The 27,701-nt window shown below is 39.1% G+C and overlaps 1 protein-coding gene across 12 annotated transcripts in view; it reads left to right on the top strand.

Annotated features, from left to right (window-relative positions):
- GALK2 (galactokinase 2) overlaps positions 1–27,701 on the top strand; it is a 244,345-nt gene that overhangs the window by 60,863 nt on the left and 155,781 nt on the right. For all 12 annotated transcript variants that reach the window (XM_021940543.2, XM_017960600.2, XM_017960602.2 and 9 more), the window contains exons 3-5: positions 4,468–4,591; positions 23,442–23,532; positions 26,777–26,923. In XM_021940543.2, coding sequence (XP_021796235.1) covers positions 4,468–4,591; positions 23,442–23,532; positions 26,777–26,923 — 362 coding nt within the window. The remainder of the gene's footprint in view (positions 1–4,467; positions 4,592–23,441; positions 23,533–26,776; positions 26,924–27,701) is intronic.

Below are 27,701 nucleotides of genomic sequence, written 5' to 3'. Positions count from 1 at the left end.
TTTTTCATTGGCAAACTGGTCAATCAGGAACATATTTTTACTTTCCATGTGTTTGCTTAGTTTCCAAAGTTTTTCTTCATATTGATCTCTAGTTTTATTTCATTATGATCAGAGAAGATACTTGATGTTATTTTAATTTTTTTGAACTTTTTGAGACTTGTTTTGTGGTCTAACTTATGATCTATCCTGGAGAATATGCCGGGCACTGATGAGAAGAATGTGTATTCTGGGGCTGTTGGATGAAATGTTTTATAAATATCCATTTGTTCTATAGTGCAGTTGAAGTCTGATGTTTCTTTGTTGATTTTCTCCTGGATGAATACCCCAGGGCTGAAAGTGAGGTTTTGAAGTCCCCAGTTATTATTGTATAGGCATCTATCCTTCTTTTTAATTTTAATAATATTTGTTTTATATAGCTGAGTGCTCCAGCATTGGGTGCATATATATTTACAATTGTTATATCCTGTTGTTGAATTGACTCCTTTGATATTATATAATGACCTTTGTCTCTTTTTATAGTTTTTGTCTTGAATCCTGTTTATTTATGCATAACTACTCTTGTTCTCGTTTGGTTTTCATTTGCATGGATTATCTTTTTCTTTTTAAAAAAATTTTACTTTATGTTCTGGGATATAAGTGCAGAAATGTATAGGTTTGATACATAGGTATACGTGTGCCATGGTGGTTTGCTGCACCTGTCAATGCATCATCTAGGTTTTAAGCCCTGTGTGTGTTAGCTATGTGTCCTAATGCTCTCCCTCCCCTTCCCCTCCACCCCACAATTGGCCCTGGTGTGTGTTCCACAATATCTTTTTCTTTTTTTTTGGTCTGCGTATCTTTATAGATGAGGTTAGCGTATGGTTTTTGTTTTTTTAATCCATTCATCCACTTTGTCTTTTATTGGAAATTTAGTCCATTTATATTCAATGTTATAAGGTACAGGCTTACTAGTGCCATTTTGTTATTTATTTTCTGGTTGTTTTGTTGGTTCTCTCTTTCTTCCTTTCTTCTCATCTTCCTTTGTATAAAAGTGACTTTTTCTGACAAGTTTTAATTTATTATTTAAAACTTTTTTTGGGCCGGGCGCATTGCCCCACGCCTGTAATCCCAGCACTTTGGAAGGCAGAGGTGGGCAGATCACGAGGTCAGGAGATTGAGACCGTCCTGGCTAACATGGTGAAACCCCATCTGTACTAAAAAATACAAAAAAAATTTAGCGAGGTGAGGTAGTGGGCTCCTGTAGTCCCACCTACTCGGGAGGCTGAGGCCAGAGAATGGTGTGAACCTGGAAGGCGGAGCTTGCAGTGAGCCGAGATTGCGCGACTGCACTCCAGCCTGGGCGACAGAGTGAGACTCCGTCTCAAAAAAAAAACCCAAAAAAACCCAACTTTTTTTTGTATCCGATATAGGTTTTTGTTTTGTGATTACTGTGAGGCTTGCAAATAACATAACCAATTATTTCAAGCAGATGACAGCTTAACTCTGACTACAATGAAAATAAAAAAATAAATAAGCAAAAAGAAAACAAACAAAAAACCCAAAACTACACCTTCACCCCATTTCTTCACTTTGTCACTTCTTTTTTTTTTTTTTTGAGATGGAGTCTCACTCTGTCACCCAGGCTGGAGTACAGTGGCGTGATCTCAGCTCACTGCAATCCCCGCCTCCCAGGTTCAAGTGATTCTCCTGCCTCAGCCTTCCAAGTAGCTAGGACTACAGGCACCCACCACCACGCCCGACTTTTTTTTTTTTTTTTTTTTTGTACTTTTAGTAGAGATGGAGTTTCACCATGTTAGCCAGGATAGTCTCGATCTCCTGACCTCGTGATCTGCCTGACTTGGCCTCCCAAAGTGCTGGGATTACAGGCTTGAGCCACCGTGCCCGGCTGCTTTGTCACTTTTGATTGTCTCTATTTATATCTTTTTATGCTCAGAAAGCTGTTTCAGTTACTATTTTTGATAGGTTTGTCTTTTAATCTTCCTACTAATATATGAGTGTTTTAACACTATAGTTACAGTGTTATTCTGTATTCATCTGTTCATTTACCACTACCACTGAGTTCTATACCACCATGTGATATATATTTTTTACATTAATGTGCTTTTCTTTCAGATTGAAGAACTCTCTGTAGCATTTTTTGCAAGACAGGTTTGGTGTTGATGAAACTCCTCAGCTGTGTTTGTCTGGGAGAGTATTTCTCTTTCATGTTTGAAGGATAGTTTTATTGGAAATAATATTCTAGTTCAAAAGTTGTTTTTCTTAAACACTTTGACTATGTCATCTGCCTCTCTCTTGGCCTCTAAGTTCCCTGCTGAGTTGTCTCCTGCCAGATATATTGTTCTTTATATGTTCTTTATATATGTTCTTTGCTTTGTATGTTCTTTATATGTTCTTTGCTTCTTTTCTTTTTCTGCTTTTAGGATACTTTCTTTATCCTTGACCTTTGACAGTTTGATTAATATATTAATTCAGTTAGTCTTATTTGGGTTGAATCCTTTTGGTGTTGTGTGATCTTCTAATACCTTAATATTCATATCTTTTCCTAGGTTTTGAAAGTTTTCTATCAGTATTTCACTGAATAAACTTCCTACCCTACCTCTCTATCTCTACATCCTCTTTAAAGCCATTAACTCTTAGATTTGCCCCTTTGAGGCTATTTTCTAGATCTTGTAGAAAAGCTTCATTCTTTTTAAATTGTTTTTCTTTTCTCTCCTCTGACTGTGTATTTTTATATAGCCTGTCTTCAGGTTCACTAATTATTTCTTTTTCTTGATCGATTCTACTGTTGAGAGACTGAGACATTTTTGAGTTTGTCAGTTGAATTTTTCAGCTGCAGAACTTCTGTTTGAAATTTCAAAAACTATTTTAATCTCTTTGTTAAATTTCTCTGGTAGAATAATGAATTTCTTCCCTGTGTTATCTTTTAAGTTTGTTGAGCTTCCTCAAGACAGCTCTTTTGAATTCTCTGTCTGAAAGGACATATATCTTCGTCTTTCCGGGATTGGTCACTGGTGTCTTCTGTAGTTCATTTAATGAGGTCATGTTTTCCTGGATACTCTTGATGCTTGTGGACATTCATCACTTATGGGCATTGACAAATTAGGTATTTATTTGTCTGTGTAGTCTGGGTTTGTTTGTACCCTTCATTCTTGAGAAGACTTTTCATGTATTCAAATGGGGTTGAGTGTTGTGCTCTAAGAATGTGGTCCTTACGGGCTAAAGGAGGTGCTCTAAGCCCAGGAATAATGCAGTTCTTGCTGACATCTAGAGGCGCTGCCTTGATGAGTTTGGGTAAGGTAAAGGAGAATTCCTTGGGTTGTCAGGCAAAGTCCTCTTGATGTCTTCCCTTTACTCCTTCCAATCAGAAGTAGTCTCTCTACTGGGCTGCCTAGAGCACTTCTGTGGCTTCCACAGCTGGCACTGTGCTGGGTCATACCTGAAGCCTGTACAATACTGGATCTTGCCTGGTTACTGCTGATGTTTATTCAAGGCCCAAGGGCTCTTTAGTGATCAGGTGAATCCTGCCAAGACTGGGTCCTTCTCTTCAGGGCAGTGGATTCCCTTTGAATGAGGGTGGGTCTAGAAATCCCCTTCAGGAACTAAGTCCTGGAATTGACAGCTTCAGGAATCTCCTTGGTGCTTTACTTTGGCTGAGCTGGTACCCAAATTGCAAGACAGTCTTCTATACTCTTCCCACTTCTTTCCTTAAGCTAAAGGAGTCTCTCCCCAAGCTGTACTTCCTGGAGTTGGGTGCAATGTGATCCAGCCACTCCCCTGGCTGCCACAGCTGGTGTCACACTTGGTCACACATCCCAAGTCTACTGCCTCCAAGTCCAGCGCAGCACCACAGCTTGCCTGAGGACTGCAGTACTTGTGGCCTGACAGCCAATTAAGCTTATTCTGGGCACGAGGCCACTTTAGTTAGCCAGAGGTGAGGTCAGTTGGGACTCAGGTTCTTCCTGCTGAGACTGAGAATTCTGTCTTGCCCAGGGCTGATCTAAATGCTCCCTTCTTGGGTGCTAGCAGAATTCTTCTCTGTTTTGTGTTTTGCTGTAACATGGCAGCACTGAGTTCCAGTGCAAAGACCCACACTCACTTCACCCTCCCTCCCCCAAACAGTTTTTCTCTCTCCATACTGGGAGGGATCCTGTAGGCAATGCAAGACTGTCTTTCCTGTGCTCTTCAATTCCTCTATCCCTGATGTTATGTGAAAACCAGGTACTGTGATTTTCAGGTACTCACCTGAATTTTCTGGGTTCTTATGAAGGTGTTTATTGCATAGATAGTTGTTCAATTTGGTGTAAGATCATGGAAGGGTTCTATTTGGCCATCTTGCTCTGCTTTCCTTTATTTTTATTTACTGTTAAAACCTGGCTCATGATCAGTTTTTTCCTGTATGTAAACTTTCTTGAGGTGCTTTTGTTTTATATATTAGCAATGATTAAAAAAGCTTTCTCTTTTTTCTAGGAGAGCATATAGATTACTGTGGATATTCTGTTCTTCCTATGGCTATAGAACAAGATGTGCTAATAGCTGTAGAACCTGTGAAAACATATACTCTCCAACTGGCCAATACAAATCCCTTGTATCCGTGAGTATTTAAAATTGCTAATTTGTCTGTATGTATGGTTCTGTTTGTACCCAAATGAACTCTTTAGGAGACATCAGATTTATAACAAGTCATTTAATTTGTTGATATTTTGTACCTGACATTAAAAAAATTCTAAGGCCATTATTTATTGTTTGTTCATTTTGTTCATTTGTCAATTAATTTAAGGAATATTTACCAAAGACTTACCATGTGATAGACATAGTCTTAGATACCAGGTGATACAAAGATAAATAACTCTGTCCTTGTGCGATAGGTACTTATCATCTATTGATCTAATTATCTCCAGCAAAGTAAGGTGATGTTTTCCTATGTTACTATGGCAGCTTCTAAGTATCTTGTCATAGCATCTTACTATGCTGTATTATTATTATCTGTTTATTTACCTGTGTCACCCAGTAGACAGTAAACTATGTGACTTCAGGCACTGTTGCCTCTCTTCTTCAATGCCCTAGCATATAAAACAGAGTCTGATGCCTAATAAAGGTAACTTTCTAGTACATATGCTTTATCAAGTTAACAAAGTCTTTAAAAAAAAAATCTTAGTTTGCTAAGATTAAAAAAGTTTACTAATGGGTATTGAATTTAATTAAATGTCTATTTAGTATTGAAGATCAGTTTTTTAAAAATATGGTGAATTAGTCTGATGAAGTTTTTAATGTTGAGCCCTTTGCATTTCTAGGATAAACTCTACTTGCTTTTAATGTATTATAACAGATTTGACTTGATCATACAGAAAAAGATTTTGGCTTATGTTTGGCATATTATATGTTTGGCTTGTTCATTGGTTAGTTTATCTGCAATAACATTCATTTATTCAGAAAATATTTTTGATAAGACTCTATACCAGCTTGTGCAAGATGTAGAAGTTTTTTACTTTTATATGGAACTTATTGTAGGAGATCTTTTTTTCTTTTTCATTTCACATGTCTGATAATATATCTTGTGTGCATTTTGGACCCTTGAAAAGCTCACATTATCTCAAACATATTTTTGTGTCATTGTTTATGAACATTTAAAAACCAGTGCATAATATTTTGTCATCTTGATTTAGTAAAATTTACTTAATCATTCCCACAATAATGAATGTGTGGTTTCAGTTTTGTTTTTCACAAAAGTAGATCCTGAGACAGACCTAGATGCAGGTAGTATATTTGAGAAATGGTCCCAGGAGCAGTAGGAAAGAGCATGAAGAATGAGTTGGGCAATTAGAGGTGAATTATCAAGATATATAGTCCCTGCTAGAGGCAGGAGGCTTGAATCTCCTAGGACCCCTAGGAAGCATGTAGTATGCCTCCTAGAATTGTCTATTTGTTTTAGCCTTCATTGTGTAGGTATATCTTGTTTATCTATTTACCAATAACGGACATTTAGATCATTGCCAGTATTTGCCTGTATGAATAATACTGCTACAAATATTTATGTACAAATGTATGTGTGGACATGTTTCATTTCTGTTGGGTAAATACCTAAGATTGGAGTGTCTGGTTTGCCATTTATTTATTTATTGAGACAGGGTCTCACCCTCTTGCTTAGCCTGGAGTGTAGTGGGGTGATCTCAGCTCAACTCAACCTTTGCCTTCTGGGTTCAAGAGATTCTCCCGCTTCAGTCTCCTGAGTAGCTGGGACTACAGGCACATACCATCACACCTGGCTAATTTTTGTATTTTTTGGTGGAGATGGGATTTCAGCATGTTGACCAGGCTGGTCTTGAACTACTGACCTCAAGTGATCCACTTGCGTCAGCCTCCCAAAGTGCTGGGATTACAGGTTTGAGCCACTGCATCCATCCTGGTTTGCCTTTGATACGGTTTGGTGGTGTCTCCACCCAAATCTAATCTTGAATTTTAACTCCCACAATTCCCACGTGTCCTGGGAGGAGCCTGATGGGAGGTAATTGAATCATGGGGGTGGGTCTTTCCCATGCTGTTGTTGTGATAATGAATAAGTCTCATGAGATCTGATGGTTTTAAAAATGGAAGTTTCCCTGCACAAGCTCTCTTTTTGCCTGCCATCATCCATATAGGACGTGACTTGCTCCTCCTTGCCTTCTGCTATGATTGTGAGGCTCCTGCAGCCATGTGGAACTGTAAGTCCATTAAAGGTCTTGCTTTTGTAAATTGCTCAGTCTCAGGTATGCCTTTATCAACAGCATGAAAATGAACTAATATAGCCTTTTAAAGAAATTTTCTGGCTGGGCACAGTGGTTCACGCCTGTAATCCCAGCATTTTGGGAGGCCGAGGTGGTTGGATTGCTTGAGCCTGCGAGTTCGAGACCACCCTTGGCAGCATGGTGAAAGCCTGTCTCCACTAAAAATACAAAAAGCTTAGTTGGGCATTGTGGCATGCACCTGTAATCCCAGCTACTCAGGAGGCTGAGGATGGAGAATTGCTTGAACCTGGGAGGTGGAGGCTGCAGTGAGCCAAGATTGCACCACTGCACTCCAGCCAGGGTGACAGAGCGAGACTCTGTCTCAGAAAAAAAAAAAAAAAAAAAAGAAAGAAATTTTCTGCTTGCCAAAGTTGTGTAATTTTACATTTTCATCAGTGGTGTTACCAGCATGTTTTAAAATTTTAGCTCTTCTCCTAAATGTGTAGTAGTATATTTCAAGTTTTTAAATTTCTCTGACTAATGATGTTGAACATCTTTTCATCTACTTATTTGCTACCTAGATGTATTCTTTGTTGAAGGGTCTTTTCAAATCATTTTCCTATTTTTGAGTTTCTTATAGATATAAGCCTCTTTTTTTTGAGACAAAGTCTTGCTCTGTCATTTCTGTATTGGGACATTACAGGTCCTCTCTTCTAGCTATTTTGAAATATACAATACATGGTTGTTAACTACGTCACCCTACTCTGCTATAGACCATTATAACTTATTCCTTCTATCTAACCTTATGTTTTTACCTATTTGCCAACTTCTTTTTATCCCCCATTCACTGACCCTTCCTCGCCTCTTTTATCTATCATTCTACCCTGTTCCTTCATGAGATCAATCTTTTAAGTTCCCACATATGAGTGAGAATATCTGATGTTTGATTTTTCTGTACCTGGCTTATTCCATCAACATTGCTCCAAATGCCATGATTTTATTTTATTTTTTTTTTTATGGCTGAATAGTATTCCATTGCATATATATACATTTTATTTATTTATTCATCTGTTGGTGGGCACTTAGGTTGATTCCCTGTCTTTGCTATTGTGAATGGTACTGGAATAAACATGGAGTGCAGGTATCCTCCTGATATACTGATTTCTTTTCCTTTGGATAAATACACAGTATTACGGTTGCTGGATCATATGGTAGTTGTGTTTTTAGTGCTCTGAGAAATCTCCCTACTGTTTTCTGTAATGGCTGCACTAATATACATTCCCACCAACAGTGTATAAGTGTTCCCTTTTTTCTGTGTCCTTATCAGCATCTGTTATCTTTTGTCTTATTAGTAATAGTCATTCTAACTTGGGTAAGATGATGTCTCATTGTGGTTTTGATTTCCATTTTGCTGATGATTAGTGATGGTAAGCAGTTTTTCATATACCTATCTGCCGTTTGTATGGATGTCTTTGGAAAAATGTCTCTTCACGTCATTTGTCCACCTTTAAGTGGGATTATTATTAGTTTTTACTATCGAGTGTTTTGAGTTCCTTGTGTATTCTGGATATTAGTTCCTTGTTGGATGAATAGTTTGCAAATATTGTCTTCCATTAAACAGGTTGTCTCCTCACTCTGTTGATTGCTTCCTATGTGGGCAGAAGCTTTTTAGTTTAAAACAGTTTTATTTATTTATTTTTGTTTTGTTTTCTGTACTTTTGAGATCTTAGCCATGAAATCTTTGGCTATATCCTGAAGTGTTCCCCCTATATTTCTTTCTAGTAGTTTTATAGTTGTAGGTGTTATGTTTAAGTCTTTAACCTATCTTGGATTGAATTTTGTATATGGTGAGAAATAGGGGTTCAATTCATTCTTCTGCATATGGGTATTGAGTTTTCCCAGCGCCATTTATTCAAGAGGGTTTTCTTTCCTGAATGTATTTTCTTGATACCTTTGTTGAAAATGAGTTTGCTGTCCAGGCGCGGTGGCTCATGCCTGTAATCCCTGCACTTTGGGAGGCCGAGGTGGGCAGATCACCTGAGGTCAGGAGTTCAAGACCAGCCTGGCCAACATGATGAAACCCTGTCTCTATTAAAAATACAAAAAATTAGCTGGGTGTGGTGTTGTGCGCCTATAATCCCAACTACTCAGGAGGCTGAGGCAGGATAATTGCTTGAACCCAGGAGGCGGAGGTTGCAGTGAGCCAAGATCACGCCACTGCACTCCAGCCTGGGCAACAAGAGCAAAAAACTCTGTCTCAGAGAAAAAAAAAAAAAAAAAAAAGAGAAAATGAATTTGCTGTACATACATGGATGTATTTCTGGGTTCTCTCTTCTATCCCATTAGTATTTGTGTCTGTTTTGATACCAATACCTTGCTGTTTTGGTTTTTATAGCCTTGTAATGTATTTTGAGGTCAGATAGTGTGATGCCTCTTGCTTTGTTTTTTTTTTGCTCAGGAGTGCTTTGGCTATTTGGGCTCTTTTTGTTTGGTTTTATACATATTTTAGGATTTTTTTCTATTTTTGTGAAAATGACAGGAGTATTTTCATAGGGATTGCATTCAATTTGCAGATTGCTTTGGCAGTATGTTCATTTTAACAATATTAATTTTTTCAGTCCATGAACATGGGATATCTTCATTTGTGTCCTCTTCAATTTCATTCATCAGTGTTTTCTAGTTTTCCTTAGAGATCTTTCATTTCCTTGGTTAAATTTATTCTTAGGATGTTTTTTTGTTTTGGAGCTATTGTAAACAGGATTTCTGGCCTAATTTGTTTCTCAGCTAGTTCATTATTGGTGTATTGAAATGCTGCAAATTTTTGTATGTTGATTTTTTATACTGCAACTTTACTGAATTTGTTTATCAGAGTTTTTTTTTAGAGTCTTTAGCTTTTTCTGGATATAAAATCATGTCACCTATGAAATGGGACAATGTAACTTCCTCCTTTTCAACTTGGATCCTTCTATTTTTATTCTTGCCTGATTACTCTGGGTAAGATTTCCAGTATTATGTTGACTAGGAGTAGTGATTTTGGGCATCTTTGCTGTGTTCCAGGTTTTACAGGAAAGGCTTCAACTTTTCTTTATTTGATATGATGTTAGCTGTGGGTTTGTCATATGAGATCTTTACTGTGTTGTGGTATATTTATTCTATGCCTGATAATTGAGAGTTTTTATCGTGAAAGGATATTGAATTTTATCACATGCTTTCTCTATGTCTATTGAGATGATTGTATGGTTTTTGTCCTTTATTCTACTGATGTGATGTGTCACATTTAGTGATTTGTGTTTCTTGAACAATCCTTGCATGCCTGGGATAAATCCCACTTGATCATGGTGTTTTATATTTTTGATGTTCTGTTGGATTCAGTTTGCTGCAATTTTGTTGAAGATTTTTACATATATTTAAATAGGGATCTTGGTCTGCAGTTTTGGTTTTGTTACACCTTTGTCTGATTTTAGTATCAGAGTGATGCTTGCCTTTTGGGACTAGGTTAATTCCCTTCTCTTCAATTTATTGGAATTGTTTGAAGAGGATTGGTGTTTGTTCTTTGTAAGTTTGGTAGAATTTTTCAGTGAAGCTGTCCAGTCTTGGGCTTTTCTTTGTTGGAAGCCTTTTCATTTTACTATTTCAATCTTGGTACTTGTCACTAGTCTGTTTATGTTTTTTGTTTCTTCCTGATTTAATCTTGGTATGTTGTGTGTTTAGGAATTTATCAATTTCCTTTAGGTTTTCTGGTTTGTTTGTGTATGTACAGTTATTCATAACAGTGTCTGATAAGCTTTTGTATTTCCATGGTATCAGTTGTAATGTTCCTTTTTGGATTCTGATTTTGTTTATTTGGGTCTTCTCACTTTTTTTCATGGTTAATCTGGCTAGCAGTTCATTAATTTTTTTCTTCTTTTCAAATAATCAACTTTCCATTTTCTTGATTCTTTGTATTTTTTCAATAAAATAATTTCAACTTTTATTTCAGATTCAGGGGTTACATGTGCAGGTTTTTTACTTGGGTATATTTTGTAATGGTGATATTTGGGGTACAGATGATCCCATCACCCAGGTAGTCAGCATAGCAGCCAATAGGCAGTTTTTCAGCCCACACTTCCTTCCTCCCTACTGCCCTCGCCATTGCATTCTAGTCCTCAGTGTCTACTATTCCCATCTTTATGCCCCTGTGTACTCATATTTAGCTCCCACTTATAAGTGAGAACATGCAGCAGTACTTGATTTTCTGTTCCTGTGTTAATTTGCTTAGGATAATAGCCTCCAGCTGCATCCATGTCGCTATAAAGGATATGATTTCATTCTTTTTATGGCTGCATAGTATTCCCTGGTGTAAGTATACCACAGTTTCTTTATCCAACCCACCATTGATGGGCACCTGGGTTGATTCCATGTCTTTGCTATGGTAAATAGTACTTCAATGAACATATGAATGCATGTGTCTTTTTTTTTTTTTAAGAATAATTCATTTTCCTATGGGTATATACCCAGTAATGGGATTGCTGGGTTAAATGATAGTTCTGTTTTAAGTTCTTTGAGGAAACTCCAAAATGCTTCCCACAGTGGCTGAACTAATTTACACTCCCACCAACAGTGTATAAGCATTCCCTTTTCTATACAGCCCTGCCAGCATCTGTTTCTTGTTGACATTTACATAATAGCCATTCTGACTGGAGTGAGATGGTATCTCATTGTGGTTTTGATTTGCATTTGTATGTCTTCCTTTGAGAAGTGTTTGTTCATATACTTTGCCCATTTTTTAATGGGATTATTTGTTTTTTGCTTGTTGATTTGTTTACATTTTTTTTTTTTACAGATTCTGGATATTAGACCTTTGTCGGATGTGTAGTTTGTGGAAATTTTCTCTCATTTTGTGAATTATCTGTTTACTCTGTTGATAGTTTCTTTCGCTGTGCAGAAGCTCTTTAATTAGGTCTCACTTGTCAATTTTTGTTTTTGTCACAGTTGCTTTTGGAGAGTTAGCCATAAAATCTTTGCCAAATTCTAACCATTTCCTAGGTTTTCTTCTAGGACTCGTACAGCTTGAGGTCTTACATTTAAATCTTTCATCCATCTGAATAAATTTTTGTATATGCTGAAAGATAGAGGTCCAGTTTCATTCTACTGCATACGGCTAACCAGTTATACCAGCACCATTTATTGAATAGGGAGCCCTTCCTTCATTGCTTATTTTTGTTGACTTTGTGGAAGATGAGATGGATGTAGGTGTTCAGGTTTATTTCTCAGTTTTCTATTCTGTTCTATAAGTCTATGTCTATGTATCTGTTTTTGTACCAATACTATGCTGTTTTGGTTATTATAGCCGTGTAGTATAATTTGAAGTTGGGTAATGTGATAACTCCAACTTTTTTCCTTTTCCTTTAGTTTTTTCACTGATTCTCCTCTGAGAGAACTGGTGTTCTTTTAGCTGTGGTTTAAATTGAGGATAGTCAATTGGCTTCATTTCTGGTTGCTTTCAGAGGGCCAAGGCTCTGTACAGGATCTTTATTTGTGGCTGGATTCTTGCCCCTGGTTTCACAAGTGATGTATATTGGCAGATTATTTTCAGTGTTGTAATTTGGGCTGTGATCCAGTAAATGGTGCTTAAGAGTGGTGGCCAGCAGATAAGCTCTTAATAAGCTGCACAGCTTTTTTTGTATTTCAGTGCATTTGCAGTAGTGCTCTGTAGTGGGGTAGGGGGAGCCAGATGACGCTCTCACCAGGTCTGTTCCTGAGCTTTGAGGAAGCTCCCTCTGATCACTGGCACTGATCCTGTCTTTTCTTTATTAGGTCTTCTGGGCTGCAGGGCTCCCTCAGGCAGAGGCTATGACCTGCAGATAGGCCACACCATTCTTGGACTGGTCCTGTAGAGCAGGGTTCCCCAATCCCTGTTACTGCTCCCTGGCCTGTTCAGAACTGGGCCACACAGCAGGAGGTGAGTAGTGGGCGAGGGAGCATTATTACCACCTGAGCTCTGTCTCCCGTCAGATCAGCAGTGGCATTAGACTCTCATAGAAGCATGAACCCTATTCTGGACTGCATGTGGGAGGGATCTAGGTTGCATGCTCCTTATGATAATTGTAGAGGACTACGTGCTCGCAAATGAGAGGTTCCCGATAAGTCCTGCTCTTGCAGGGCGTTCCTGATAAGTCCTGCTCTTGCAAACGAAGCAGGGCGTTCCTTCCCTGCAAACAGGGAGGACAAAGGAGCCAGCTGCTAACAGTAGACCCTGAGGGCTTGTTTATGTGTAAACATCTTGAAAATCCAGAAAGTCAGGGAAAGGTCAGAAAAACAACAATGTGTCTTGTGACTTGGCAACATTCCACAAACGACTGTATAAAATAAAGCAGAGTGTGCCATTTGAGGCGGCCGCCATGTTTGTCTTGTCTTGTGTTGTCTTGTGTGTTCATTCCTTTGTTTAGGAAACACGCGAACCCTTACAATAATCCAGTGCCTGATGATCTGAGGTAGAACAGTTTCAACCTGAAACCATCCCCTCCTCCCCAACATACACCATCCATGGAAAAATTGCCTTCTACAAAACTGGTCCCTATGCTAAAAAGGTTGGGGACTGCTGCTGTAGAGGGAGAGATGCCCTTCTCTGGTGCTGGCTCACAAGCCTGTGTGTCTCACTCCTCTCTGTCTTCTGAGCGTGTGGACGCCTTCCCTGCTCTAGCACTGGCTACAGATCTTGGCTTATGATTCCCAGGCCCTGAGCCATTGGGACTAGCCCACAGCTCCATATTTTGGCTCACTTTGGCACAGCACCAACTGTGCTGGGGGATTCCAAGTGCTTCCAGACCTCTGAGAAAGTACTTAGGCTGGCCTTTTTGGTAAAGCACCCGTACTGGGCAGTGGAGGCTGCACTGTACACATGCTCCTGTTAGAGCAGCCGCACAGAGGCCTTGGAATGGGCTGGTGGACAGGAGTGCCTACAGAACAGACATGCCCTGTTCCCACTGGAAAGTCAGCCTTGTTCTCTTGACCCAGTGGTCAATTGGGGTTAGAGTTACTCAGAGAAGAAGGGGAGCCTTGGGGGATGGGCACCTATGGTTGTATTCTGCTGCAGCTGCCATGTGTGCCAAACCTCCATTCCATATAGGCTGGAGTACTTTTTCTGCCTACTCTGCAGGCAGATCCCCTTGCCAGTTTGAATGTTTATGGGGGTCATAGGATCTCTTGTACTTAGGATTGGAGATCTGCAGCAAGAGTGGGTTGGCCCACCATCCATTCACTAACCCCTCCCTTAGGAGGCTTTCAGGGCTGAGAATGAGCCCTAGCATTCATCAACCCCACACAAAGTTCCCAGCTTCTTCTCTTTTCAGCCTCAGTGTCTATGTTGTTTCTCTATCTACTCTTAGTGTTTTCTTTCTAAGATTTGCTCAAAGTGTGTTGGTTTACTTAATATTTAGTCTCACAGTGGGAGTGGTGCTTCCTGGCTGTGTCTAGTCAGCCACCTTGTCTGCTATCCCTCCAAAAGCTTTAACCCTTTGTGTTTCTTTTAGTAGCTACTTTATTTAGTTCTTTTCTGATCTTCATTATTTCTTTCCTTCTGCTATTTTTGAGTTTACATTTTTATTGCTTTTCTAATTCCCTGAGATGCGTCATTAGCTTGCTTATTTGAATTCTTTCTTTTTAGATGTAGGCATTCATTGCTATGATTTTCTCTGTTAGCATTGTTTTTAGTATATTTCATAGATTTTGATATATTGTGTTTCAGTTCTCATTTATTTGAATAAATTTTTTGATTTCTGTGTTAATTTTTCCTTGAGCCAGTGGTCATTCAGAATCATGCTGTTAAATTTCCTTGTATTTATACAGTATCACAAGTTTTCTTTTTATTACTATCTAATTTTAATCCATTGGTTCTAAGAAGATATTTGATACGTACTGTCTAGTTTTATTCTGTTATATCTAAGAAGATATTTGACATAATTTCCATTTTAAAAAATTTGTTGAGGCTTGTTATGTGTCCTAACATACGGTCTATCCTGGAGAATGTTTCATCTGCTGGTAAGAAGAATGTATGTTCTGTAGCTGCTGGATGAAATGTTTTGTAAATTTCTGTTAGGTCTATTTGGTCAGTAGTGCAGTCTAAATTCAGTGTTTCTTTTTAAATTTTCTGTTGTGATGATCTCTGTAATGGTGAGAGTGGGCTGCTAAAGTCCCCAAGTATTATTGTATTGTGATCTCTCTCTCCCTTTAGTTGTAATAATATTTGCTTTATATATCTGGGTGCTCTGTTGTTGAGTGCGTATGTGTTTAGAATTGTCATATCCTCTGCTAATTTGATCGCTTTGTCATTATATAATACCCCTCTTTGTCTGTTTTTACTGTTTTTGACTTAAAGTCTATTTTATCTGGTACAAGCACGGCTATTCCTGCTTGCTTTTGGTTTCTGTTTGCATGGAATATATTTTTTTCATTCCCTTACTTTCAATATATATGCGTTTTTTTCAGATGAAATGAGGTTTTATTTTTGTAGGGGGCTTATTATAGATAGGGTCATGTTTTTAAATCAGTTATCCTAGTTTATATCTTTTAATTGGAAAATTCAATCTGTTTACATTCAATGTTATTATTGATATGGGAGGGCTTATTCCTGTCATTTTGTTAATTGACTTCTGGTTGTTTTATATATCTTTTTTTTTTTTTTTTAATTTCTCTCTTGTTTATCGTGATTTGGTGGTGTTCTGTAGTGGTAACATTTGAGTCCTTTCTCTTCCTTATTCATGAGTTTGCTCTACCAGTGGGCTTTATACTTTTATGTGTTTTCCTGTTGGTGTATATATTATCTCTTTGCTTCCAGGTATAGTACTGCCTTAAGCATTGCTTGTAGGTTCAGCCCATTCATGATAAATGCGTTCAGCTTTTGTTTTTCTGGGAAAGACTTCAGTTCTTCATTTATGAAGGATGATTTTGTTGAGTATAGTATCCTTGGCTGCCAGTCTTTATCTATCTACACTTTGAATATATCATCCCATTTTCTCAGGGCCTGTATGGTTTCTGCTGAGAAATCCCTGTCGTTTTGGTGGGGCTCCTTTGTAAGTGTCTAGATGCTTTTCTTTTGCTGTTTTAAGAATTATCTTTTTGTCTTTGACTTTTGACCACTTTACTATAATGTGCCATGGAGAAGACCTTTTAAAGTCGTATTTGTTTGGGGATCTCTGAGCTTCCTGTATCAGAATATGTAAATCTGTTACTGGACTGGGGAAGTTTTCAGCTATTATTTTGTTAAGTAGGTTTTCTATCCTTTTGGTTTTCTCTTCTTTCTGGGACACCAAAAATTCAAATATTTGGTTGCTTTATGATGCTTCATAAGTCACATAAGGGTTTTTCATTCTCTCTTATCCTTTTTTCCTTATATTTGTCTGACTGTATTATTTCAAAAGAGTTATCTTCAGATACTGAAATTCTTCTGCTCAATTAGTTTATTGTTGAAGTTTCAAATGTATGTTTTATTTCATTCAGTGAATTGTTCTGTTCCAAGATTTTTGTTTATGATATCCATTTGTTAAATTTCTTTTTCATATTCTGGATTTTTTTTCCGATTTCTTTGTATCTGTGTTCTCTTGTCTTTCACTGATTTTTTTTTTTTTTTTTTTTTAAGATGGAGTCTCAATCTGTTGCCCAGGTTGGAGTGCAGTGGCATGATGTTGCTTCACTACAGCCTCTGCATCCTGGGTTCAAGTGATTCTCATGCCTCAGCCTCCCGAGTAGCTGGGATTACAGGCACTCACCACCACACCTGGCTAATTTTTATATTTTTAGTAGAAATGGTGTTTCACCATGTTGGCTGGGCTGGTCTCAAACTCCTGACCTTAAGTGATCTGCCTGCTTCAGCCTCCCAAAGTGCTGGGATTACAGGTATGAACCACTACACCTGGCTTCACTGAGCTTTTTAAATGTCATTACTTTGAATTCTATTTGTGGAATTTAATAAATTTCTTTCTCATTGGAATCTGTTGCTGGTGAATGATTTTGCTTCTTCCAAGTTTTTGAATTTGCTTTTATAGAGGATGACTTCTTCTCAAAGATGTACCTATGGTATTGGTTGGGTTGGCATATTGGCATTGATTCTTGGCACTTGTAGTATTGTAGTCTCTGTATAATTCCTTTGGCCATAAACAGTATTAGTGGTCTCTGATTTCCTCAGTGACTTAGGATATGGTTGTTGTTGGAGACTGTGGATCCTGGCAGTTGTAGTACTGAGCTGGGTGAGTGGCTGGGTCCTTGGACCCCTGGGTAGTTAGTGTAACCTGTGTGATGGCAGTAGCAGTGGTAGAACAACCCTCTGGCTCCCAAGCATTCTGCATTGTTGTTGGTGGCTATGTTAGGCTGGGTGAGTTGATCCTCAGTGCCGCAGGTGTTGCATGCAGGTGGAAGCTAGCTGTGGTAGTAGTAGTAGGTTGGGTGGGCTCATCTTTAGGTCCCTGGGAGAGTGTTCAGGTGCCAGTGGTGGTAGATTGGACACAGCCATTCTTAGTACCCTGGATAGTATGCTTAGGCATAGGCATAGAGTCTGGCAGGGCGGGCCTATCCTCAGGTCTCCTGGTGGTGTATGCAAGTGGTAGGCAGGAGTAGAGTGAACCAAGCCACCTAGTGGAATGCTCAGGTGGTAGTGGCAGTGGCTGTGCTGTGGCCCAGCTGCTGGGGAGAGTGGGGTTGCTTTCACTGGCAGCAGTCGTAGACAACTGGCTGGGGAGCATGCACTTTGGCTCCAGGTAGTGGCTGCAGGTGGGGTAGCCTTTCCTCGGGGCACATGAAAGTGCATGGTGGCTCTGCTGCTGCGAATACCAGGGGTCTGCCAGTGGCTCGTGGTTTGGCCCCAGCAGTGCAATGGCAGTTTCTTTGAGTAAGGGAGTCTGTATTTAGGGCTCGTGAAAATGCACAGCAGCCCCACTGCTGGGAGTATTGTAGTTATTGCCAGTGGCTTGCATTTTGGCTCTGACAACAGCAGTTAGCACTCGTGTTGTCTGTGGGTAGGGGATGTCAGAGAGGTTGCAGGGATGTGGAGACAGGAGCTGTTGGTCCCCATGGCAGGATACAGTCTAGTAGAGTCTGGGATCTCAGTTTAGTGATGTGCAAATTGTTTAGGACTTGGGGATGTGTGGAACCCAGCGTGAATTTCCTCTTTGGAGCAATGCCATCATGTGATCTCCAAGCAGTTTCTCTGTCAGTCACATGGACCTCAAGGGTTGAGGGGTTGTCCTATGGCTAGGATTGCAGGAGTCCTTAATAGTAATGTGGACCACTTGGGGTGTTTCTCTTGCCCTTTACCCACATTGAAGAGCCTCTCTAGGCTCCCAGCTGATTCTGGCTGAGCAGGCTGCCCTGATTTCCTCTCCTTCTTTGCCTTAAGTGTTTCCTGTCACTTCTTGTTGAATTCAGTGTTCTCTCTTACGTGATCTTTTCTAACTATGATCGTCAACTTGTTATTTTGGCTCTTCTTTGTGGAGAAGGCAAGTACCAGATGCCTATAGACATTCCTCTGTGCCTCCAACTTCATATTTCTTTTGATGCTACTCTTATTATAAATGGTCTGCCCCAGATGCAGACACATGCAGGTGTCTTACAATGGTCTACCTATCCCAGGTCCAGACACACACAGGGTAGACACTGGGCAGATGTTTCTTTGAAGAACAAGTAAATGAATAAAATATGTAAATGGAAAGTATTAATGTGATAATGGGCCATGTCTGCTTATTTTCAGGATTCTTTTCTCAGAATTCTACAACATGGAAGTGGGGGTAGAGAAAGCAAATGGATAATGTAATGCAGGGTAGAGATTTGGTGGGAAAATGAGTATCTGGTTTTGAATCTCAGGAAAAGGCTAGGCAGAGAGGTGAGACAGGGATGCGGAAAAGAGCAAAGATCATTAACTAATCAAAACGCAGTTTTTTGTTTGTTTTTTTTTTTTCTGACAGACTTAAGCTATACTTCTAATTCTGTGGGAGCTAGCACTTTTCAATTTGTATTAGTCCATTCTCACACTGCTATAAAGAAATACCTGAGACTGGGTAATTTTATAAATAAAAGAGGTATAATTGGCCCGTGATTCTCTGCGGGATGTACAGGAAGCACGGCTGAGGAGGCCTCAGGCAACTTACAAACATGGTGGAAAGCAAAGAAGCAGGCATGTCTTACATGAGTGGAGCAGGAGGAAGAGGGCTGGGGGCAGCTACACACTTTTTACACAACCAAGTCAAGTGAGAACTGTATCATGAGAAGAGTACCAAAGGGGGAAATCCACCTCTGTGATCCAATCACTTTCTACCAGGCCCCACTTCCAAAACTGGGGATTATAATTTGACATGAGATTCGGGCAGGGACACAAATCCAAACCATATTATTCTGTCCCTGGCCCCTCCCAAGTCTTGTGTCCTCACATTCCAAAATTCAGTCATGCCTTCTCAACAGTCCTCAGAGTCTTAACTCATTCCAGCATTAACTCACAAGTCCACAGTCCAAAGTCTTATCTGAGACAAGGCAAGTCCCTTCTGCCTATAAGCCTGTTAAATAAAAAATGGGTTAGTTATTACTTCCAACATACAATGAGGGTACAAGCACTGGGTAAATACTTCTTTTCCAAAAGGGAGAAATTAGCCAAAAGAAAGGGGCTACAGGCCGCATGTAAGTTCGAAACCCAGCAAGGGAGTCAATACATCTTAAAGCTCCAAATAATCTCCTTTGACCCCACGTCTCACTTCCAGGGCACACTGGGGCAAGGGGTGGGCTCCTAAGGCCTTTGGAAGCTCCACCCCTGAGGCTTTGCAAAGTAAAGCCCCTGAGGCTGCTTTCATGGGCTGGTGTTCAAGCACGTGTGGCTTTTACATGTGCATGGTGCAAGCTGCTGGGTTGATCTACCATTCTGCAGTCTCAAAGATGATGGCCCTCTTCTCACAGCTCCCCTGGGTAGTGCCCCAGTGGGGACTCTGTGTGGGGGATCCAACCCCAGATTTCCCTTCCACGCTGCCCTAGTAGAGATAGAGATTCTCCATGAGGGCTCTGCTCCTGCAGCAGGCTTCTGCCTGGACATTTAGGCTTTTCTACACATCCTCTGAAATCTAGGCAGAGGCTCCCCAAGTCTTGACTCTTGCACTCTGAACATTGGCAGGCTTAACACCTCGTGGAAGCACCAAGTTTTATGGCTTGCACCCCCTGAAGCAGCAGCCTGAGCTGTATCTGGAGTCCTTTTAGCCACCCCTGGAGGCGGAGAGGCCAGGATGTGGGGAGCAGTGTCTTGAGGCTGTGCAGGGCAGTGGGACCCTGGTCCCTGTTCATGAAACCATTCTTCCTTCTTAGACCTCCATGCCTGTGATGGAAGGAGCTGCTGCAAAGGTTTCTGAAATGCCTTGGAGGTCTTTTCCCCTTTGTCTTGGCTATTAGCATTTGGCTGTTCTTTACTTATGCAAATTTCTGTAGCTGGCTTGAACTCCTCCAAAAAGGCCTTTTCTTTTCTACCACATGGCCAGGCTTCAAATTTTTCAAACTCATACACTTTGCTTCCCTTTTAAATATAAGTTTCAGTTTCAGGTAATTTCTTTGCTCATGCATATGAACATAGGTTGTTAGAAGCAGCAGGCTATATCTTGAATGCTTTGCTGCTTAGAAATTTCTTCTGCCAGATATCCTAAATCATCACTCTCAAGTTCAAAGTTCTACATATCCCTAGAGCAGGGGCACAATGCCTCCAGGCTCTTTGCTAATGCATAACAAAATGACCTTTACATTAGTTCCCAAGAAGTTCCTCATTTTCATCTGAGACCTCCTTAGCTGGGACTTCATTGTCCATATCACTATCAGCATTTTGGAAACAACCATTCAACAAGTCTCTAGGAAGTTACAAATTTTCCTCATCTTCCTATCTTTTTCTGAGCCTTCCAAATTGGTCCAACCTCTACCTGTTACCCAGTTCCACACCCAAATTCAAAGTTTCAGGTATCTTTATACCAATGCCCCTTTCCTTGTTACCAATTTTCCATATTAGTTCATTCTTGCACTGCTATAAAGAAATATCTGAGACTGGGTAATTTATAAAGAAAAGAGGTTTAATTGGCTCACAGTTCTACAGGCTGTACAGGAAGCATGGCTAGGGAGGCCTCAGGAAACTTACAAGCATGGTGGAAGGCAAAAGGAAAGTAGGCATGTCTACATGGCCAGAGTCAGGAGGAAGAGAGAGAGGTGGGAAGTGCCACACACTTTTTAAACAACCAGATCTAGTGAGAGCTCTATCATGAAAACAATACCAAAGGGGGAAATCCACCCGCATGATCCAATCACCTCCCACCAGGTCCCACCTCCAACACTGGGGATTACAACTTGGCATGAGATTTGGGCAGGGATGCAAATCCAAATTATATCATAGTTCTTTCTGAAATGTGGCTCATGTAGCTTCCTACTATTTGAACTTTCCTCTTTTTCTCCTCATGTCTGCCTATCTGTTCTGTTCATATTTCACTGTCAGAATCTCTTTCTGGTTTTCTTAGTGACTTTCAAGATGTCCTCTTAACTAGGAGCAGAACCTGTCAGATATGCTAACATAACTTTACCTGCTTTCAAATTCTGTGACCTCTTATTGACTGTGAGCAACATATTTTAACTTCTGTGAGTGACAGTAGAGGAAAATTGTGATGAGCTGATGTCAGACTGCGTTTTTGGAAAGCAACTAATCCTCTCTGAGCCTCCAGGAAGACATCCTCTCTCTATCAAATGCAGACTTTTAGAAATAATACTCTCTCAGCCACATATCCCACCCCGTATTATTATCACATGCCATTACTGTCTGGTAGTTATTTATGTTCATATCATCTTGGCTAGATTATGAACTTTTAAAAGGCAAGCCTTCTGCCTTTTACCTTTATATTCCCATGCATGCTTTGTATGCTTAAGTGGTTAGTCATTTAATATATTTTGAAAGAGATAATGTATCCATGTTGTTAAGTTAAAATAATCCATGGAAGGCTTCTATTACAATGACTGGCATATAGTAGATATTTAGTTAATTATATTAGAGCACTCAGTCAATATGGGGAATTTTACCTCATTTCCTCCTCTTTAATTGATTCTCCCATTTCACATACATTGTTCTTTGACTGATTTTAGGAGCCTATTTATTTATCTATTTTTCATTTTGAAGTATTTTTTTGACTTACAAAGAAGTCACAAGACTAGCATAAGGAAATCCCACATTCCATGGATGTATGCTTAGTACATTGTATCAAGGAGGCACAAAACATCCCTTTACTGGTGGTGTTAAGTTTGATCATTTGATTAAGGTGCCATCTGCCAGATCTTTCTACCATAAAGATACTACATTAGTTCATTTTCATGCTGTTTAAATAAAGACAAACCCAAGACTGGGTAATTTATAAAGGAAAGAGGTTTAATTGACTCGCAGTTCAATATGGCGGGGGAAGCCTCACAATCATGGCAGAAGGCAAATGAAGAGCAAAGTCGTATCTTACATGGCAGCAGGCAAAGAGAGCATGTGCAGGGGAACTCCTGTTTGTAAAACCATCAGATTTCATGAGACTTATTCACTATCATGACAAAAGCACAAGAAAGACCCACCCCCATGATTCAGTTACCTACCATTGGGTCCCTCCCACAACATGTGAGAATTATGGGAGCTACAATTCAAGATGCAACTTGAGTGGGGACACAGCCAAACCATATCAGATACTTTTTTTTTTTTTTTGAGATGGAATCTCGCTCTCACCCAGGCTGGGGTGCAGTGGCATGATCTCAGCTCACTGCAACCTTCACCTCCCGGGTTCAAGTGATTATTCTGCCTCAGCCTCTGGAGTAACTGGGACTATAGGCATGTGCCACCACACCCGGCTAATTTTTCTATTTTTAGTAGAGATGGGATTCCACCATATTGGCCAGGCTTATCTCAAACTCCTGACCTCATGATTCCCCTGCCTCAGCCTCCTAAAGTGCTGAGATTAGAGGTGTGAGCCGCTAACACCCAGCACAGATACTATGTTTTTCCATTGTAGTTCATAAGTGTCTGGTGGGGAAATACTGTAAATATCTTACTTCTCATCACATTTTTGCTCTCTTAAGTTTAGCATCCATTGATAATTGTTTCTTGAAACAAATTATCATAAAGTTTACTGTGTAGTGACTTTTCTAGTCACATCATTTCTTCTATATCTATTAGTTGGCATTTTACCATAATAAAGAGTTTTTCCTTCCTCTTCATTTAGCTTTTTATTTATTTGTTAACTTATATTAGTATAGACTCATGGAATCTTATTTTGTTAAATTGATTACGCATCAGAATCATTATTTTGTTTGTTTTTTGTCTTAAATTGTACAGATGGTAAAATTGGATGGGTGGCAGGGATGGCTTTGAGTACTCCTGTTTCAGTTTGAGGGTGTGCCAAACAGCAGGCCCAGAGGATAAGCATTCATGTGGTTTACACCAGTTTAACAAGGACCAACATGAAAGAGAAAATAGTTGTAGATTACTCTAAAATATATTGTTTCCTCTCTGTTTCAGGAAATAAAAAGGGTCAGTTGGAGGTAGTTTAGTCATTAAGGCCACTACAACTTCCTCTCTTAACGCTTAGCAGCTGGAGATGTTTTGCTGTAGACACAGTTTGAACATAAATGGGAAAGGAGAGTCAGTATCACTATGTTGGCACAAGATGGCAGCAGTCAGCCATTGATTTTGCAGCTCAAGGCCTACAGATTTTAAATTAATGGTGTCTTTTGTCTTCGCAGGGACTTCAGTACTAGTGCTAATAACATTCAGATTGATAAAACCAAGCCTTTGTGGCACAACTATTTCTTATGTGGACTTAAAGGAATTCAGGTAAATTGGTTTATAAGACACTTACTACCAGTTGAGATTATCATGTGTATTCTGTCAGATTTATTTTATTTACTACATCTTTTTCATCTCCTTACAGTACTAACTGATGCTTCTGTTCTATTTTGCTAGTTTGTGTTTCAGAGAGTGGGGAAGATATGACTGTTTTTGGGGTAGTGTTCACAGGGGGCAGTAGTGGTTTTCATATAGCTGGCTTTTCATAAATAGGTGCATTTGACAAACATCTGTCTGGTTTTAAAATCTTTGTTTAAACATACCTTTGAGGATATGTTTTAGTACTATTATTTACATGTATACTTGGGATATATAGGGGTATACTGTAATAGGATTTAGAGTCAGCCCAGGTTTGAATCTGGGCTCTTCCCAGCTGTGGTAATTTAACCTCTTAAATCTCAGATTTATCTGTAAAATGATGTCATTGCTAAACTGATGAAGAGTTGTTAAAAGAATTACATAAGGCTTGATAGTAGCCATTTAATAAATGGTAGCTAGTATTGTTATTGCTACTTCAGATGGGATTAAAAAAAGACGTAATGAAATGTATTAGTGTAAGTATTTTCCTAGAAACTTGAATAATTACTTTGAAAATGTCTAATGTTACATTAGAACAAGAACAAGAAAATAAAATGTTTTCACTCTCATAGTTGAAAAAGTATCAAGGACCAAAAGAAAATTGATATTTGCTGTTTTTAGAGCCACTTTTATATTGCAATAATTATTTTAGATATAGTGACTTGTATAGAATCACAGGTAGGACAATAAGCAGTAAATTTTGCCTTTGTGAGCTAAAAGTAAACAAACAAACTGACCGGTGTTTTAGAGAGCTTGTGTTCCTTACTGCCTGGCAGTCCTATTTGAAACTTTGTAATGAACAGCTAGGACTTAGTGGCACGTCCATTACAGAAATACATCAAATTTATTTCTAATGTGTAGTTCTATACTCTAACAGTGGTGGTTTTTGTTCTTAAAGTTAATGAATTCATTTCTTTCTTTCTTTTGTGTTTCCCTTCCTCTCAGACACATGGTAATAACTTACAGGAAAAGTTATTGGCAGGTTTTAAATCTTCAGATCATCTGGCTTATATACATTAGTAGGAATTACAGTATTTGGAAGCATTTGCCTGGCAAATGCAATTTTAATCTTCCTTGTAACAACATGCCTTTTTGCAGCATATGGGTAAAGTGGCCTAAATAATGCATGTTGCTTTGTGTTATTTTTGAGCATTTCAGGTTTTAAAGCCTTCCTGTTTGGTTTGACAATTTATGTGCAAAAGCAAACTTATCCAATAAGCTTTTGGCAGAAAGATAATTTAAATGCTAGCCTGTTCAGAAACTTTCAGATTCAAATACTAGAAAGTTTCAGAGGATAATTCGTTTATATTAAATTGAACATGTTATCCTTTTGGGATAGAGCTATTACAGAATGTGGCATATACCCATTTGCATTTTGAATTTGTTATACGTTTTCATGTAAACATTGCATGATAAGTGCTTTTTTTTTTTTTTTTTTTTTTTGAGATAGAGTCTTGCTCCGTGGCCCAGGCTGGAGTGCAGTGGCATGATCTCAGCTCACTGCAACCTCTGCCCCCTGGGTTCAAGCAATTCTCCTGCCTCAGCCTCCCGAGTAGCTGGGATTACAGGCGCCTGCCACCGCGCCCAGCTGATTTTTGTATTTTTAGTAGAGACAGGGTTTCACCATATTGGCCAGGCTGGTCTTGAACTCCTGATTTCATGACCCACCCACCTTGGCCTCCCAAAGTGCTGGGATTACAGGCATGAGCCACCACACCTGGCTGATAAGTTCTTAAGTATGATTCCCACTCAAGACACCCATGTTTGATCAGTTTATAGTTAAATATATTGTATTCTTCAAGTTTTTGTTTTTTTTTTTAAACAAACTGTCTGATATTCTGTATGAAAGGGCATTGGCAACAGTACAGTTTCAGTTTATAATTTGTATTTCTGGAAGGAAATTTTTAGATGACTTGAAATCAGAAAGAGAAGTATACTCAGCTAAATTTCTTCTTAGTGTGGTATGAGAGTTTTGCTAGCTAGGACAGACAGATGAAACATTAAGGAAAAATTTTATTTGCAGAATTTTGTTGTTATTTTAGTTATTCTAGCTAGTTTATTGAAATTCTCCCTTGTATAATATGTAGATGAAATGCTTAATTAAGTAATAGTATTTCATATGTTAATCTTTAGTCATTTGAGTAATTTGCAAAGACTATGGTACTTTTTCTTGAGAAGGAGATAGACTTGAATTTATTTGTAAACTTAAACCACAAAGGTTATGATACGATATCATTCCAAAGTGTCCTAGTGTTAGAAATTCGTGTAAGTATGCCAGAGCTTTCCATATTTAAATCAGAATCTGAGTATTTCTTTGGGCTTTCCTATTTGTAGAAATAGAGTTTCCTTGACTTGTTTAGGGTCTGTATTCTCACTTGTGGCTGAATTCTAATTTCACTGTCTTTAAAGCTGCCATATGGCTAAACTGTATCTATAAACTGTAGTAAAAATCTGGATTTTCTCATCTAGCTGGCATAGTAAATCACAATGACAGTTTGCTGGCTCAGGTTTCTAACTGCAATGGAGAAGTTTTCAAACAGGAATCAGAGACCTGGGCCCTACTCTCATCTCCCTGTGGGTCATCTTGGGAAAATTTCTTCATCTCTTGGTGCCTAGATTTTTTCATAAGTAAAACAGAACTCAGAAAGTTTGGAACTCTTTTTTTTCAGAGAATCTTCTAAAGTAAGGCACTCTTTAGAAACAAGTCACTGCTTGGGGCTTGGACTTTTGTAATAACAGAATGCTGGAGATGTGCTGCACGGAGATTTAAATTACCTCATAGATAATTGTATATTTCTTGTCTTGCTACTTGGCAAGTTGAATTATAATTGTTTTATATTTTTTCCTTATTTGTTCAAATCAATTAATACTCAAGAAAAAGAACATTCAAAGCAATTTTATATTTTTTCCATATTCAAATCAATTAATATTCAAGAAAAAGAACATTCAAGGCAAGAAGATTAAAGGCATTTAAAGGAATTACCCTGTGGCCAAGAGTCGTTAAATAAAATGTCACGATTGAATTGCGCAAGTAGTTTCTATAACTATTATAAGTCTATTGATAGACTTTTGTTCTCTGGGGAATGAAGGAAGCTTTCACTACTCGTTGAATTCAATACTGAATTACTGTTGCTGTTTTTCCTTATATTCTTAGGAACACTTTGGTCTTAGTAACCTGACTGGAATGAACTGCCTGGTAGATGGAAATATCCCACCAAGTTCTGGCCTCTCCAGCTCCAGTGCTTTGGTCTGTTGTGCTGGCTTGGTGACGCTCACAGTGCTAGGAAGGAATCTATCCAAGGTAACTATGTTTGATAGGAAACCTCGTAGAACCCTCTCCTTCTAAAATCATTAGCGTCCAAATCTCAGATCAGAATGCCTTCCTTGACTGAAAAACTGTCTTCTTTAAAAGGACTGCACATGTGGGCGAGCACTGTAACTTAACAAGTGATAAATCACTATAAAGTAGCTTATACCCTCCAAACAGTGCATGAATAGATCTGTGAATAACTGTATAAAAATACTTTGTATTGGCCTGGCGCGGTGGCTCATGCCTGTAATCCCAGCACTTTGGGAGTCTGAGGCGGGCGGATCATGAGGTCAGGAGATCGAGACCATCCTGGCTAACACGGTGAAACCCCGTCTCTCCTAAATATACAAAAAAATTAGCCAAGCGTGGTGGCGGGCGCCTGTAGTCCCAGCTACTCGGGAGGCTGAGGCAGGAGAATGGCGTGAACCCAGGAGGCAGAGCTTGCAGTGAGCCGAGATCGCACCACTGCACTCCAGCCTGGGCAACAGAGCGAGACTCTGTCTCAAAAAAAATAAAAAGATAAAAATATTTTGTATTAAATATGGAATTTGAATATATGGGTATCGTTTTAGATCACCTCATTAACAAGTTAAATTTAGGGCAAGAAATTCTTCCCCTCATGGTTGAGACTGCTTATTTTCACCCAAAACCTTAAATTAAAAATTTGACAAGTAGTGGGTTACAAAGGTAAAGACTAGGTAATAAAGGAACTGAATATGCTAGCAGATTAGTCACAGAAATAAACTTTAAAATATTGCATTACAAAGAG

This window comes from Papio anubis, chromosome 7 (genome assembly GCF_008728515.1).
Source record: "Papio anubis isolate 15944 chromosome 7, Panubis1.0, whole genome shotgun sequence".
Classification (NCBI taxonomy): Eukaryota; Metazoa; Chordata; class Mammalia; order Primates; family Cercopithecidae; genus Papio; species Papio anubis.
This window is presented reverse-complemented; position numbering and strand designations above follow the sequence as displayed.